This window comes from Saccopteryx leptura, chromosome 8 (assembly GCF_036850995.1).
Source record: "Saccopteryx leptura isolate mSacLep1 chromosome 8, mSacLep1_pri_phased_curated, whole genome shotgun sequence".
In the NCBI taxonomy this organism is placed as follows: domain Eukaryota; kingdom Metazoa; phylum Chordata; class Mammalia; order Chiroptera; family Emballonuridae; genus Saccopteryx; species Saccopteryx leptura.
This window is the reverse complement of record NC_089510.1, coordinates 27,078,067-27,095,693: the sequence shown is the minus strand read 5'-3', so window position 1 is coordinate 27,095,693 and position 17,627 is coordinate 27,078,067. Positions and strand designations below refer to the sequence as shown.

The 17,627-nt window shown below is 45.7% G+C and overlaps 1 protein-coding gene across 1 annotated transcript in view; it reads right to left on the bottom strand.

Moving 5' to 3' along the window:
- CRYBG3 (crystallin beta-gamma domain containing 3) overlaps window positions 1-16,633 on the bottom strand; it is a 129,426-nt gene extending 112,793 nt beyond the window's left edge. Inside the window, exon 1 of the mRNA XM_066347701.1 lies at window positions 16,295-16,633. Within this exon, the coding sequence (XP_066203798.1) occupies window positions 16,295-16,443 (149 nt within the window). The 5' untranslated portion in view covers window positions 16,444-16,633. The remainder of the gene's footprint in view (window positions 1-16,294) is intronic.
- Window positions 16,634-17,627: the final 994 nt, after the last annotated feature.

Below are 17,627 nucleotides of genomic sequence, written 5' to 3'. Positions count from 1 at the left end.
AGCACTCATACACACATTTCTGCTCCTTAGCACAGTGGCTTGTCCATTTGTCTAACTAAAACTTGAACCCATTAAATTTAGAACCTATACCATTCACATCTCTATCTCAGACCTAGCCTTGTGCCTGGCAGTGCAAAGGCACTCATCAATCATTTGTTAAATGAATAAAAAAAAAATCATTGGTATCAAACAGATTCTCTATTTGTGCCTGCTTACCTTGGCAGAAAACACTGTTCCACTGAGAACAATGTAATACACAATATCCTTATTTTTCTTAATGAACTGTGTGTACATATATACATGTGAATATAGACAGATATAGACATACATATATATCTATTGTCTATACACACATAGATATGTCTCTTGGCAGAATGCACCATCCACTCTCATTCTTCATTATCTTTTTAAAGGTATAAGGAAGGGAATGGGGCTGGAAGAAAAAATTAACAGGAACAAGGTAGTTTTCAGTTATTTTTTTTTTTTCTTTTTTCTTTTTTCTTTTTTTTTTTATAGCTGGAAATGAGGAGAGACAGTCAGACAGACTCCCGCATGCGCCCGACCGGGATTCACCTGGCACGCCCACCAGGGGCGACGCTCTGCCCACCAGGGGGCGATGCTCTGCCCCTCCGGGGCGTCACTCTGCCGCGACCAGAGCCACTCTAGCGCCTGGGGCAGAGGCCAAGGAGCCATCCCCAGCGCCCGGGCCATCTTTGCTCCAATGGAGCCTTGGCTGCGGGAGGGGAAGAGAGAGACAGAGAGGAAGGGGGGGATGGAGAAGCAAATGGGCGCTTCTCCTATGTGCCCTGGCCGGGAATCGAACCCGGGTCCCCCGCACACCAGGCTGACGCTCTACCACTGAGCCAACCGGCCAGGGCTGTTTTCAGTTAATTTAAAAACAGAATACCAAAAAATTAGAATAGAGTAGATAAAGATACTTAAAACAGTGGATACTTAGATGTGTACTTGGTAAAAAAAATAAAAATAAAAAAGCCAAGACACACACAACAGAAGAGACTCCAAAGGTTTGGATTGGTACTCTCCGAGTCAAAACCACGGGGAAAGAGAAACATGTTCAGATTCCGATCCTCTCAAACCATATGCAAGGTGACAAAGCATCCCTGTGAGCTCACAGTTCAACCCCTCTGGGGACCTGGGAATATTTCAATAGCAGTATTTTTAGAAAGCACACATTTTGCTCCTAGCGGGGGCTGAGGGGCAGGATTCAGAACCACACATAGGCACAAAAAAGACCACCCTGCAGTTTTCGATAGTTCCATCTTCAGAAATCTGGAAATCAATCTTCCAAACTAACCCAGATACATGTCAAGGTCAAAATAACACAGAAGCTGCTCAGTTTTGAGGCAACCTTATTTAGAACATAGCTGAAAACCAGGAATCCAACGTGTAGCCACTAAGTATCTACCTACTTTGTGCCAGACATAAAGTAAATAGACCTCTAGAGAGACCATGAAAAAAAGCACATTAACATCCTTGAGTTCAAATAATTTACATAGAGGAAAGCCCCTATTCTGTCACTTGAGCTATCTTACACTCTTTGTGTTTATTAAATTCTAACCAGATTCCCTAGCAGAAAGAAGCAGAAAATGGCACAAGTACATGCTTACGTACTCACTCACTCACCAGTCTGCACTGCATACTTCGTAGGCGCCAGGCACTGTTCTTGGTGCTGGGCGTGGAGCAGTGAACATACCAGACAAAACCCATGCCCTCACTCCTTCAGACGCCTATCTAGATGCCCCACTATCACCTGGGCAACTTTGTGTGTATAAAGCAGATTTCTGGCCACGACTGTCAAGGACGCCAACTGACGGGGGTCCCAGAATCCACATTTTCAACAACTGACTCCCCCGTCCCTGAGTTGCTCTGACACAGGTGGCCGGCCGTCTGACCACACTTTTGATAAACGGGTCTGGGAACCTTTCTGTACTCAGCTAAGACCAACGACTGAGGAGGGAAGAGAAGGACCTGGTCAGAAGGCTCTCCACTTCATATTGAAATGAGTTAAATGGTGATGAGGGTTGATAGTAATTATTGAGAAAACACTCTTGTGAAACATTACCCATCTTCCAACACTGATGTCCGGCTGAGCTCCTGGCCCCAGCCTAGAGAGCATCACAAGGACCGTGCGGGACCAACAAGAAAGAAAGTCCGTTCTCCCGGTGCGCACTGCAGACCGAAGCACAGGAATGGTGCCGAGCCTCTCCCGGGCAGTTCCTCGTGGCGCCGCGTAAGAATGCAACTTCCGCCCTGGCCGGTTGGCTCAGTGGTGGAGCGTCGGCCTGGCGTGCGGAGGTCCCGGGTTCGATTCCCGGCCAGGGCACACAGGAGAGGCGCCCATCTGCTTCTCCACCCCTCCCCCTCTCCTTCCTCTCTGTCTCTCTCTTCCCCTCCTGCAGCCAAGGCTCCATTGGAGCAAAGATGGCCCGGGCGCTGGGGATGGCTCCTTGGCCTCTGCCCCAGGCGCTAGAGTGGCTCTGGTTGCGGCAGAGCGACGCCCCGGAGGGGCAGAGCATCGCCCCCTGGTGGGCAGAGCGTCGCCCCCTGGTGGGCAGAGTGTCGCCCCCTGGTGGGCGTGCCGGGTGGATCCCGGTCGGGCGCATGCGGGAGTCTGTCTGACTGTCTCTCCCTGTTTCTAGCTTCGGAAAAATACAAAAAAAAAGAAAAGAAAAAAAAAAAGAATGCAACTTCCTACACGGTGAGCAGAGCAGCAGCAGGAGCAGGGCGTACCCTGTGCTCAGAGACGGGTGGAGGCCCAGTGAGGGAGCCACTCTCTCCTTTCCTGGGACACACAAACGCTTTGCAAAAACTCAAAACTGACATGTGACTGTCATTAGGGACCGCCCCTTAAGAACACGCACCAGTCTGGATCTAAATTTTCAAATATGTAAATTGAAAGGGTCAGACCAGCTCTCTGCCGGATCTAAAATCCCATCCGACCCTTCAATAGTAGGGTGAGTGGAAAAAGAAACAGGTAGATGAACCTGGAGGCTCCTGTGGAGAAGGAAGCGGCTCTGACCAGGAAACCAACTCAGAATCAGTAGTACTAACACCAGGGCAGCCAGGGAGGAAACCTATGTGCCCATCAAGTCAGAGAAGCCGATCTGAAAAGGCCGCATACTGTGTGATCCCAACTGCATGACGTTCTGGGAAAGTCAACTCTGCGGAGAGAGGAAAACATCAGGGTTGCCAGGCGCTGGGGAAACAGAGGGCCGAATAAGCAGAGCACGGAGGGTTTTCAGGACGAAACTACTGTACTCTGTATGACACATAATGGTAGACACGTGTCTTCACATTTGTCCAAACCCACAGAAAGTATAACACCAAGAATAAACCATAATGTAAACTATGAAAAAATATGTATCTATAAAATAGCAGGGCATTAAACAGAGAGGCAGAAACTTCTACTGTCCCTTACTTGGAAGTTACTGAGGCCACTTTTGGGCCTACCCTTCATTTCCTCAGACTCGACACCCTCAGCCTTCAGTCAGGTCATTAAGCAAGTATGCCCTCTGTCCCCACGGCTTCCCAAAGGGTCTGCTCACGCCTTGAGGGCCAGCTACACGACTTTGGGGATGTTCTTCTTTGAAACACAGCTTCACATGATAAGCCGAGGATTCTCTTCACCCAAAGATACGCTGCAGGTGCGGTACGGATCAAACTGATCTCTGCACCGGCCTGAGCGATCCAGCACCCCACCTCGCTTCTGCAGGGATCCAGACAGACTTCCACACCTACGATCACAAACAACCATCTGGAAACCTGCCCATTCGTAAATGGTGACAGCAGTAGAGTAGACAGAGAGAGGAGAGAGAGAGAAGGAGAAGGGGAGAAACATTTATTTTTTGTTCCACTTAGTTGTGCATCCACTGGTTATTTATGTGTGTTGACTGGGGATAGAACCCGCAACCTTGGTATTTAGGGATGATGCTCCAATCAACTGAGCTAACCGGCCGGGGCCAGTACTTGTTTGTTTTGGTTTTGTTAATGACCATTATTAACAGAATACGAGACACGTGGTTATGGCACTATTTCTGGGCTTCAAATGAAAAGGTAACTAAAAGCTGCAATAAAACAGCATGATATTTTAGCTCAAACATCTGGCACTAGAATTTCAGAACTCTTTAGAGAAAAATCGGGAGAAAGGATGAAAGGTAACAGGCATAATTATGAAGCCCAGCTGCTCTGCAATCTTAGACTTCTGACAGCCCTTTCCCCATAATCTGGGCCCCTCCTATAATTTAGCTGTCTTTCTTGAAGCTAATTTACTTCCTGTTCCCATCTCATGCCCCCAGAACAAGACCCACAATTACAGTTCAATCACAGGCTACCGAGCGAGAATTTCAGTATGCGCGATGTGTATCTGAGCTGTCTGCCTGCATGTGACATTAGTAACTGCTCTGTTCTTCCCAAGTCCTCTACCTTGTACCCTTTAGACTCCGGACATTTGTGAGCCACCTCCCAAGAAGCAATACCCTGAATCTCTTGCTGTGATGCGAGCTCAAACAGTATTACAGCCGCCTTCTAAAAGGGGCCACTCATTCATACCCTCTTTCACTGTCCTGGGGGAGGGACACTGCAGATCCTAGGACAGGAGAGACCGTGTCTTCCCAGTCTCTTTCTCCTCTGGAAATTCTTCCAGACACCGATAAAGTAACAGTCTGTGTGAGAACGTACAAACACACACACACTCATACCAAGTGATACTTTCCAGAAGTAAATACCATCGAAGTCCTGACCATCGTTTATACCAGTGGTTCCCAACCTTTTTTTGGGCCACGGACCAGTTTAATGTCAGAAAATATTTTCACGGACCGGCCTTTAGGGTGGGATGGATAAATGTATCATGTGACCGAGACAAGCGTCAAGAGTGAGTCTTAGACGGATCTAACAGAGGGAATCTGGTCATTTTTAAAAAATAAAACATCGTTCAGACTTAAATATATGATAAATAAAACAGGAGTAATGTAAGTTACTTATTCTTTCTCTGCGGACCAGTACCAAATGGCCCACGGACCGATACCGGTCCGTGGCCCGGGGGTTGGGGACCACTGGCTTATACCTCACCTGGCCCCCAGCTCCCTTTCCTACGTCATCACACCCACTCTTGCTTCCATTCTGTTGTCTCTGCCCACTCAAGCATCTGTGCCAACACCCTCCTGCCCCAAGAACTTGAGCTGGCTGTTCCCTTTGCCTGGAAAGTTCTCTCCTCATATTTGCTCGGGTCCCACTCCCAAACGCCGTCCAGGCCTTTGCTTAGATGTTGTACAAAAGCGAGATTTTCCACGACCATCCTACCTTCCCTTACTCCAGACACACTATTACTATCATGTTTCATTCCCTCACCTGCTTTATTATACTTCAAAGCACACTGTATATTAATGTATATAACTTGCTATTTTCTGTCCTTTCTATTAGAATACAAACCTTATGGAATCAGAGACACATTTAGCTATTAAAACTAGATTGTGAAGAGTGATGAAACATCTAACATTTTATAAAACATTAAATCAATATTATATTAATAATTTGTATAGATATTTATTATACAATATTTAATATGTATAGATATTTCACTGTAGAAAATGTTAAAGCACCAGTGTTAAGTGAAAAAAATTCAAATTTCAAAATACTGGAGACAGTCAACTCTTTGTAAAAATATGCATACAGGTAGACATACACATAGGCAATGATCTAGAGCAGTGGTCCGCAAACTCAGTCAACAGAGCCAAATGTCAACAACAGTACAACGACTGAAATTTCTTTTGAGAGCCAAATCTTTTAAACTATATAGGTAGGTGCATTGTTACTAACTTAATTAGGGTACTCCTAAGCTGGCCTTTGCTAAAAACACCCTCAATTTTATTGAGCTGCATGTGGTTCGTGAGCCGTGGTGTGCCGACCACTGAATTCTAGAAGAAAAATATGTGTCTCTGATGGGTAGAGTTCTGAGCTGTGCTTTTTCAAAAAACCTTATAATTTTATGTCTATTTTACAAAAGCATATATTACTATTAAAAAGAAATACAAAGTATGTAGTTGATTTTAAAAAGCAAATAAAAACAAGTTTGTGGAAAAGTACAAATTTAGACTAGACAAAAAATACTAACAGTAGAAAGACATAACAGTAATCTGTTAATATCATAATATATATAGCACTGCCAAATAAAATCCATACTTGCCTACCTAGAACAACAAAAAAGTATTATAATACGGTACATACTTTCAGTTTTGACTAATGCAGCACAATGCCACCCTCCAGTCAGAGTGTGCTCCCTGGTGCTTTGACAATCAAGACAAGAAAAGACTAGAATTTACATTTCATTTAACCTGTTCCCAATTATCAAAATGTAAAATTTTAAATATCTCATTACTTATCATAAGAAGCATGGCAGTAATATAAAAATTATGATTTTCTGCTAAGGTAGTATGTTTTATATACATTTGAATTCAAAGAGCAAAGGATAAATTTCTAACATACCTTTGGTAGAAAATACGTAAAACTAGTATTTGTGAGAGCACTCAAATACCATTTCCATGCCATTTCCGGCACTGCCATTTGTGCTACTGGTCATAAATAACATTAAAAAGATACTTTCCTTGCCCGACCGGTGGTGGCGCAGTGGTTTGAGCGTCGGCCTGAGATGCTGAGGTCCCAGGTCCAAAACCCCTAGGTTGCCGGCTTGAGTGTGGGATCATAGACATGATCCCATGGTGGCTGGCTTGAGCCCAAAGTCACTGGCTTGAGTAAGGGGCCACTGGCTCGGCTGGAGCCCCCTCCCCCCATCAAGGCACGTAATAGAAGCAATCAATGAACAAACTACAAGTGCCGCAGCTATGAGTTGATGCTTCTCATCTCTCTCCTTTCCTGTCAATCTTGCTTAAAAAACAAAACAAAACACTGTAATGATGAAACCAAAACTGTATTTCTACATAAATCTAACAACTGGCTTTTGATTTAATCCCCACATTATAATAATCCTTTTGGCTGGATGAGTAAAGGGAAGTGGACAGGGATGTAAATAGCTAAGTCCTCATCCACAATAACCAGAAGTCAATATAAATTGTCTAAAGTTTATAAACCAAGACAGAATAGTACAGCACTAGTTAGACATACTGTACTAACAAGCTCAAAGGGGATGAAACGTTTCCGCAGCCCCTGTGTATCACCGCGGTAATTTTAAGAGGGGAAGAAAGATCTGTGTGGTGTCTGCCTTCCCCACAAATCTGCACGAGTGCCTTGAGCCAAAGACCGTGCGCACCATGTTCACTGCTGGATCCCAAGAGCAGCACGGTGCTTGGTACGAATGATACTGAATGAATTCTTGGTAACACTGATGAGCTTTTCAATCAAATGACAGGGTTAGGAATTAACCAATGCATTTTCATACGTGGCTCTGTAAGGAAAACCAAGGGCCTCCTGATCTATTTGGCATACGTATTTATTTTGTACCCTATGGAGTTCTGGCTTGCATGCTACAGCTGGAAGAGACCTTAGAGAGGCGGTTCACCTTCCTCACTCCCTAAGCAGCGTCTGAGAGGGCTAAGGACCTGCCTAGAGTCACACTGCTACTCAACACAGATTGGAGATCTCACACGAATGAGCCGAGGCTCTGGTAAGTCCGCCCAGTTTCCTACTACAGACTAATAACATATAAACATCACTCACACTTGTACAAAGTATCAAAGTATCAACCCATTCTGCACTGTAAATATTACTTCCATGTATTTATAGCCATACTTGTAACTTTTCTCACTTGAACAAATTAATGGAATTCATTCTTTCTTTGGAGAATTCCTGTCAACTCAAGATCATAAATTCTAATATTTTTCCTCTTTTATACACCGATATTCACTAGGTCTCAAATGGGTAATTCACATAATTTTTAAAAGTATAAAATGGTATAATGTCTCCCTTCTCTTCTTCATTCCATCCCCTCTAAATAGCTAGCACAACACTAATAACAGACATATTCCGTACTCTCATTTTTTATATGCAAATAAAAGCATATTATACACAAAGATTTGCATCTTGCTTTTTCTTAATTTAATGCATCTTGGAAATATTTCTTTATCAGTACATAAAAAGGTTTCTCATACTTTTTGACAGCTGTGTAATAATATTCCATTATATGGATGTACCATAATTTATCAATTAGTTCACTAATGATGAGACTTGACTTTTCACCTTTTGATTATTAAACATTGCAATGACTAAACTTGTATAGGCAACTTTGATCCCATTTGCAAATTGTGTATGTCTGATGGAATTCCTACAGGTAAATGCTGAGTCAAAGCACGTGAATGTATACTGTCAGAACTTGTCAAATTTCCCTTCAAAGTGGTATGTCAATTTACACTCCCACCAGCAGTGCATACGAGTCTCTACATCAAACTCATTGTGCTTATCAATTAGGTGAAATAGGGCATCTTGGTCTAGTTTCAGACTGTGTATCTGTTGGAGATTGACCCTTTCTGCATTTAAATATAAATCTATAAGTTGTATAAGTATTTATATATATATTTTATTTTCCAACTCTTAGTTGCCGGACTAGAAATTCTTTACTGTACAGAGCACTGACCTGGTGATCTGGGCAGACATCCAGCTGCAGGCCATTGTCCTTTATTTCCATTCAAAACCATTTCCTAAAGCCGGACTCTTTTTTTACGGGCCTTCCCAAGTTAAGCAGAGGAAGCTGTCACATAATGTAGGCTTTGCATTTAGGAAGAAGGTTTGACTCCTGACTCTCTCACAGATGCTGACAGAATCTGATTAGCCATTGGACTTCTCCAAGACTTAAATTATGTATCTGTAAAATGGAGTAAAGATGCTCATCCCACGAGGTTGCTCTGGAGGTTAAGTAAACATAAATAGCCCGACCTGTGGTGGAGCAGTGGAAAGTGTCAACCTGGAACACTGAGGTCGCTGGTTTGAAACCCTGGGCTTGCCTGGTCAAGGCACATATGGGAGTTGATGCTTCCTGTTCACCCCCCTCCCACTTCTCTCTAAAATAAATAAATCAAGTCTTAAAAAAATAAAAGTCAAGCAATACTATTGCCCTGGCTGGGTAGCTCAGTTGGTTAGAGCATTGTCCGGATTCACAGAGGTTGCCAGTTCGATCCCTGGCCATGGCACATACAGGAACAGATCTATGTTCCTGTCTCTCTCTCCCCTCTTCCTCTCTTGCTAAAAATCAATCAATAATTTTTTTTTTAAAGCATATATCAAGGGGTGGGGAAGGTAGGTTTTACAGTTCTTTGTATAAAAAATAGTACTTAATTATTAAATAATACAAGAATAAACTCTGTGTTCCGTATACTCACAACTATAAACCTACTTTTGTCCATCCCTGTATTTATAAAGCCCATGCACAGGGCTTGGGTCTGGTCAGGGCTTCAACCAAGGGTAGTTTAGCTTTTGTCATCACTGATCTGGTCAGGCAAAAAACCACCTGACTAAGCAAAGTTACTTTACTGCTTTGGGATACTTCCAGTTAAATACTCCTAGGGATTGAATATTGAGGGATAGTTCTGCTGGAATTGTACCATTACCTGGCCATTCACTACTGCCAACCAAACATATATTAAGAATAAGTTATTTCTGGTCGCAAACTTCATTTTGTTTCTCTATCAACTGGCAGCTATTTTGTGTAAGCATCTCCACTCAGGCCTTGAGATGGTTGGCTCAGTGGCCCCATGTGTGGATATCCTGGGTTCAATTCCAGGTCAGGGCACACAGGGGAAGTGACCATTTGCTTCTCCGTTCCCTTCCTCCCCCTTCTCTCTCTCTTGCTCTCTCTTCTCTTCCCGCAGCCATGGCTCAATTGATTTGAGCACACCGGCCCTGGGTGCTGAAGATGGCTCCATGGAACCTCTACCTCAGGTGCTCGGAATAGCTTGTGGCAAGCATGGCCCCATATGGGCAGAGCATTGGCCCCACATGGGGGTTCCCAAGTAAATCCTGGTCCGGGCACATGCAGGAGTCGGTCTCTCAGTATCCCCCCCTCTCACTTGAAAAAGAAGAAAAAAATAAAAAAAATAAAAAAAAAGGATCTCCACTCACTTGGAGTGTTGATTCCCAAAAGGCTGTGCCTTTCTGCTTCCATCGCCACGATCTGCTGAGCCTGCAGAGTCACAGAGGAGCAGCAGGGACACAGAGAAAGACGTCCGCTCACCTGCCGGCACAGTTACTATCACACTGCCCCTCTGCACCGGCTTGGCAAAGAGTGCAAATCAAACCACAGAGAAAAGGTAACAATGTGAGAAGATTTTCTGAAAGTCCAATTACAGTTCTCATATATGATAATATCTGAAAGTCATGAAAACACTGTGTTCTGAAACAAACAAGTCACACACCCCAAAAACATGTCAGGCATAATGAGCTCATCTTAAGAGATACACATATTTATCCCCTCCATTAATTACGACCTCTTTGAGGACACTTTTAGCCATTCATTCCTCTTTATCGCCCCACTGCTCAGCACTGTACCTGACACAGAGCAACCACTCAAATTAATGGACTGAAAAGACTCAAAATAAATGACTTCTTTAAGTTTTATTTCATGCTGATCCTCTTTTCAGGAGAGAGCCCGGATTATCTTCCTGAGTTTAAATTTACATCAACTGGCCCTGGCCGGTTGGCTCAGTGGTAGAGCATCAGCCTGGCATGCAGGAGTCCCGGGTTCGATTCCCGGCCAGGGCACACAGGAGAAGCGCCCATCTGCTTCTCCATCTCTCCCCCTCTCCTTCCTCTCTGTCTCTCTCTCTCTTCCCCTCCTGCAGCCAAGGCTCCTTTGGAGCAAAGATGGCCCAGACGCTGAGGATGGCTCTGTGGCCTCTGCCTCAGGTGCTAGAATGGTTCTGGTTGTGGCAGAGCGACCCCCCGGATGGGCAGAGCATCGCCCCCTGGTGGGCGTGCCGGGTGGATCCCGGTCCGGCGCATGCGGGAGTCTGTCTGACTGCCTCCCCGTTTCCAGCTTCGGAAAAGAAAAGAAAAAAAAAAAGATTTAAATTTACATCAACCTGTGTTTTCTTGCTACCAAAGTTGAATTCGCATTTCTGGTATATCTGGGCTTCAGTGTTCATCAGAACTCTGGTTAGGAAATAGTTTACCTTGAAGGAGTGTTATTTTCCTCTTCACAAAATTGGATATTACCTTTTTAATGAAAAAAAAAAGAAAGCCCCCCCCAAAATGTTATCATTGTTTCAATACAGTTAGAAGTTCTGATTACATAAATTGATTGCAGACCAATCTGAAGTTCACATACAACTCTCTCTAACACATTAAGCAAACAATTGAGTTAGTGTTCAAGGAAAGGCCTCAGCAAGAAACAGAATCCTCCAATGAGCCACCTGGCACATGCCCTGTTAAACCCAAAAGAAAAGATATTTCACTTGAGGGGAAAACACTCCAGTTTCAGCACTCTACACCCGTCTACATTTCCACCCTGCTGCCAAGGGTCGGCTCTGTGCTTTCCATTAACCGGGAAGCTTAAGATTCTCAGAAAACCACTCCCCTGAGGACTTCCGGAATTCCCCCGCCGCCAGGTGTGAGCTGCTGATGTGACCCTTCAACACCACATAGGTACCTCCTATTCATCTACACTAGTTATTAATTAGTTTCTCTAACGCTTTCCCACTGATGACAAGAGTCACCATAAAAATTCGGAGAACAAAGCTCCCTTTCCTCGTATCACTGAAGCTGTGGTTAACACCATTTGGTACCTGAACTCGAAGGCCAACAAGTCTCATGCATCAGGGGCACTACTGACAATTTTTATGAGAATATCTCCTACACAACAAGCCATTAGCATCTGGCTTCACTCATTTAACACCTGTAGCTCTGGTAACGAGCAAAAATACTCGGAACTGTATATTGAGAAGCGAACACTGTCTCGAGACATGTAAGATCCTCCATGTTTCTAAATGCTCAGGGATGCGGAGTGTACTACCCGTAGCTGAGAACCACTAATAAGTGCTTTAACGTTCCATCAACAAACAGATTCACTGTTCGGCTGATCTAGGTCAAAGAGGCACCAACGTGGATATGACACAGCCCCTGTCTTTGAGTCTAGTGATGCTGTCTTACCTTCTTTCTACCAATAATACTATATTCAGACACTCAAAGGTACAGCCCCAAAGAAAATATCCGAAATGGGCCACAATGCCGCCTATCCTTGAGCAAAGTAAAGAAAGGTCCAACTGACCGAGACAGTGATGTATTCCGAAGGACCCTGCAGGGTGGTGGGCAGGGCAGTGTGATAAAAAGAACAACAAGAGCCAGAGCTTTGGAGTCAGTTCCAGAAACCTATGTTCCAATCTGAACCTCACTCCTGAGCCTTATTTCTCTCACCATTTGGGGTAAATCATTCTGCACAGGGAGTGGTATCCCTCCCACCCACCTGGGTGCTGTTTTGGCTTATTCTAGTGACAGGAGAATGAGTGTCACTGGCAGTTAGGGGCAGGCTCACAGATGCCAAATGTCTTGCCAAGGTCAGAGAGTCCAGTTCAACAAAGAACAGTTCTACCCAACATGCCAACAGCATCCACCGCTAAGAACTCTCCTGCCTGACCTGTGGTGGCGCAGCGGATCAAGAATTGATCTGGAACACTGAGGTTGCTGGTTCGAAACCCTGCGCTTGCCTGGTCAAGGCACATATGGGAGCTGATGCTTCCTGCTCCTCCCCCCCTTCTCTCTCTCTTTCTCCCTCCCCTCTCCAAAGGGAATAAAATCTTAAAAAACAAACAAACAACTCTCCTGGCCTCAGTTTCCTTAATTGTTCGAACAGTGGTAAGCAAAGCAACCTTCCAGGCTGAGGGTGCGGTTTAAACGAGTTGTAAGTAAAAGTCCAGTCCAGAAAGTGCACCATCAGCCCTTGAAAACTGCTGTTCTCACCTTCCCATCCCCCATGCACGTTACAAACATTGTCGAGTTCATTCCAAACTGGTCTGTCATGTGTGGTACAGCAAAGAAACAAGAGCCGAGCAATCGTGTTCTCAAAGTGGGAGAAATCAGAAGGCAGGTATCCTCCAAATGTCACATTTTAGCAGTATCCGTTTAACAGGCCTCTACAGAAATCCTCTCAACTTTAAATGGAGATCCAAGCATCCTGTCAGACACCTTTACAATCCAGCTTTGATATAACTTCCCTACCGCCTCCTTCGCTCTGTCACTTAACAGATCATAACCACTTGCAGGTGTTTGCTCGGCCTAGAAGACCTGTTCCCAATTTATCTCAATCTTCCTGACTAAATTCTCTACCTATAGAAACACCACTAATTCCTTGAAGGCCCTATTAAAACTGAGTCCATCACAAAGTTCTCTGTGGTCTCATCACTTTTTTTGTGTGTGTGACAGAGACAGAGAGAGACATAGAGAGACAGAGACAAATAGGGACAGACAGACAGGAAGCGAGAGAGATGAGAAGCATCAATTCTTAGTTGCAGCACCTTAGTTGTTCATTGATTGCTTTCTCTCATATGTGCCTTGACCGGGGGGTGAGGGTGGGGATGCAGGGGCTACAGCAGACTGAGTGACCCCTTGCTCAAGCCACCGACCTTGGGCTCAAGCTGGTGAGCCTTGCTCAAACCAGATGAGCCTGCACTCAAGCTGGCAACCTTGGGGTTTCGAACCTGGGTCCTCCAGGTCCCAGTCCGACGTTCTATCCACTGCTCCACTGCCTCTTCAGGCTCCCTTATCACTTCTAATGATTCTCTTCCTGTGAGCCATCAACTGGGCTAAACATTATAGCAGTGACTCTCAAACTGGGAGCCACAGAACTCAGACTTCTCGAGTTCCCTGTGAAACTTCAACTGCACTTTTCATTCCTATGCCGGGTGGGCAAAAGTAGGTTTACAGTTGTAAAGACAGAGTTTGTTCTTGTATTATTTATTAAATATTGTATTATTTTTCTATATATCTTACAACTGTAAGCCTATTTTTGCCAACCCCTGTATAATCTAAAATAAATGAATACAAGCACATTTTGGATCTGGTCAACCGGCCAAGATGTGACTGCTGACAAGTAATTAGAGTACTCATACCTGAATTTGCATAAACAACAGTGCTGATGCTAACGGGCTTCTTCAATTGTTGAAGGTTCATGAGACTAGACCAGCAGCAAACCCAATACACAAATGATGTGTTCTCCACACGATGCCCAAATAACTTATAGCACACCACAAAAGCTTGACATCCTCACCACACCAAGCACTGCAAGTCTGCTGAATCTTCTGCATCTAAAATCACCAGGACAGAGGCTAAACCTGGCTCCCATTAGAACAAAAAGTTTTTACTGCCTCTAAGAGAAACAGCCAAAATACCCTTTCATTTTGAAGTAAGATTACAGTGACAAATCGCAATTCTGTTTCCAATCTTGTTAACACCAGGGTGTTGTGTTACTAGGACATTTGGTACCACTAAGCACTTCCATTTGTTTCATTAAACTTTCAATAAAGGCTTTGTTTGTGTTTATATCCTTGAAAAGAAAGATTTCAGCTCATTTAAAAAGGTAAAAAACATCCACATAAAAAGATGATCTGCTACTCCCATAACATCTGGCAAAGCTGAAAAAAAGCTGAGGACAAAATTAGTGCTCCTATAAGCACAATTAAAATGTTCATTATCAAAAAGCCACACTCTGTGCCTATCTGGAGATAATGAGAAGTGATACATAGACAAGAGACTAGTTGGTAGAGTGGTTAGCTCCAGAGAAGAGATTAGATTTGAGAAGTGCCTAAAAGCAAAAATAGGGCAGAAAGGCAGGCAGGGTTTCAAGACAATTCTGATATGAACCTGAAATTGGCCTATTCCTGAAATTGGCCTATTCCTTTCTAACACCAGTCAAGTTTCCAACTTCAGTAGTCTATTTGAGATTTTTTTTAAATACTGCATCCTTATTATCCAAGATTGTTAGTGTTGTCACAGTGATCACAGGCACCAGCGCTGTCTGCCCACACCCACAGATTTGACATTCTGGTTGAGCCCTGTCAGACTTCAAAACTATTTTTAACTACTGTGTAACTTCGAATTTTAAATTCTCCATTAAGTCAGGGTAATAAGAGCTGAAGCTTCTTCCCAGGAGATGTCTACCAATTTAGTAGGAGCTTTCTTGGAAACACGTGGGATTTTATTTAAAAAATGGTCATAATGCAAAGGTCCCACAAGTAGGGAAACTGAGGAACACATAACTGACTAGGGTCAAATCACAAAAATAATACTAATGGAACCAGCTAAGTCACGGTTACAGTTCTGTTTCCTATCCAGTTTTCCTTGAAGCCCTCAGTAAATCTTTAAAATCTGCAGTAAACATAACTTTCTTTAGTCCGTCCTTCTAATCCACATGGGTTCCTCTCTTCTGGTGCAATTTGGTGCAGAGAGAGTTGAAGCGTCTCTTCCCACCAAGTTTAAAACGGGAAGTTGTATTTACCCTAACCACTCTTCCTCCTTCGGGACGGATGACAAGACTCAGGAAAGGGTTTTTGTTTGTATGTATGTTTGTTTTTAACGAGACAATGTCAAAAAACAAAACCACCAGAAACGATGTTTACAGTAGTAGGTGGTGTAAGGAGACGAGATTACAGAGGAGGGACACGTTTTCATTGCTGAAACCAAGGCAGTTTGGAGTACTGGTTTCTGGAATCCATTTGGGAAGAGAAATGTTTCCGAAGAGAGACGGGAAAGAAGGAAAGAAAGAAGGGCGGCATCATTTAAACATTCAGGCAACGCTAAAGAAACCTAGCAAGGGTTTTGTATTTTGATGCACTCTTGGGAACTCAGTATCACAACTGTTTTTTAAAAAATCGTTTTTGAGGACATTTAAATAAGCCGGCAAAACAACAGCTGCGGGGGCGGCGCCGCGAAGCTTGCCGTCCCGCACGGCAGCGGAGCTGGGATCGCGCCCTCGACCCGGCCGACGGCTCGGCCCGCGCGCGCTGTTCCCCGTGACCGCCGGCGGGACGCCGGGACGCCTGCTGCCCCGGACCTGGCCGGCGGAGGCGAGCGCGGAACGGGAACCGAGCCGGGGGAGGAGGGAAGCGGGGAAGCGGCCCGGGGCGGGGAGGACGGGCGGACGCCCCCACTTCACCCCCATCTGCCCGGCCCGGGAGAGGAGGTGCGGCCGGGAACCGGCGAGGAGGCGGCCCCAGCAATGGAGGGAGGACGGGAAGTGGCGCGCCCCGCGCGCCCGGCCCGACGGCGGCTGGCAGCGGGCGGGCGGACTAGGAGCCCGGGCCGCCACCCCCGCCCCGACGCCCCGGCGCCCCGCGGCCCCCACCTGGCGGCGCCCCGGCCCGGCGCGGGCGGGTGGCCTGGGCCCGGCCTCTCCTCCTCTTCCTCTTCCTTGTCCCGGGACGGGCTGCGGGGAGCGAAGAAGCGGGAGAAGCTGTGCCAGGGGGCGCCGCCCCTCCTGCGGCCGCCGGACATCTCTGCGGGCCCGGGCCGTCGGCGCGAACGGGCGAGGCGCTGTCCTGCGTCCGGAGCCCCGGCCGGCGCCGCGGGACCCGGCGAGGACTAGAGCGACTGGGCGCGGGCCGCCGCGCTGGCGCGCTCCATCCCGGGCAGGAGCGGTGCGGGCGCGAGGCGCTGCCGGCGCGGCTCTGCCGCCCCTCCTCCCGCCCCCGCCTGCCCCGCCCCGGGGAGGAGCCAGCTCCGCCGGCCTGAAACCCGGACCTTCGAGCGCGTGCCACCCGCCACCGCTCCGGCTCCGGCTCCCGGCACCAACAAGTTTAAGCTGCAGCCTAATTGGCTTCTGCGTTTAATTTGGACTTTCTATTACTGATTTCATTTCTATCCCCCAGTCACCGCACGGAAATTTCAGACTTCTGAAAGAGGTTTATGAGCTAAAATTGGTGAAAGCACCTGGCGAACTGCAGTACCGCGGTGACCTGGGTGCCGGCAGCTAACGAAACAGCTACTCCCGCGTCCACCAGGCCCGCAAAAGATGGGGCTGCCCCAGCGCCCAGCCTCAGAAGTGCGGGAGGCGCCTGTCTCGGTCTCTCAACAACCCGTTTCTTCATGGGCTGGCTTACTTTACGTGTGGAGTAACTTTTCCGAATCCAGATGTGCTTTAAATTTATTATATTCCGTGTTTCATATTACGCGAACCCTCTTGTAGAAACGACATGATCAAAAACAAGTATCTCATCCTTGTAAGTGCTGAAACAGTACAGTAATATGGGCTTTTTTAATCTTCATGAAATATAAGTACCAAAAGCTGTACATAATTAATGTATACAACTTTTGAGAGTTTGGAGATAAATGTACAACCACTTAAACCATCATCACAATCTATGCTATAAACCTATCCATTACGTCAAAAAGTTTCCTCCCGCCCTCTTATTTTTTTTTAATTTTTCTTTTATTAATTTTTAGAGAGGAGAGAGAGAGAGAGAGAGAGAGAAGGGGGGGGGGAGGAGCTGGAAGCATCAACTCCCATCTGTGCCTTGACCAGGCAAGCCCAGAGTTTTGAACCGGCGACCTCAGCATTCCACATCGACGCTTTATCCACTGTGCCACCACAGGTCAGGCCCGCCCTCTTATTTTTTTAATTGACTTTTTTAGAGAGGGGGAGAGATTTGTTGTTCCACTATTATTAGGTCTATGCAGTG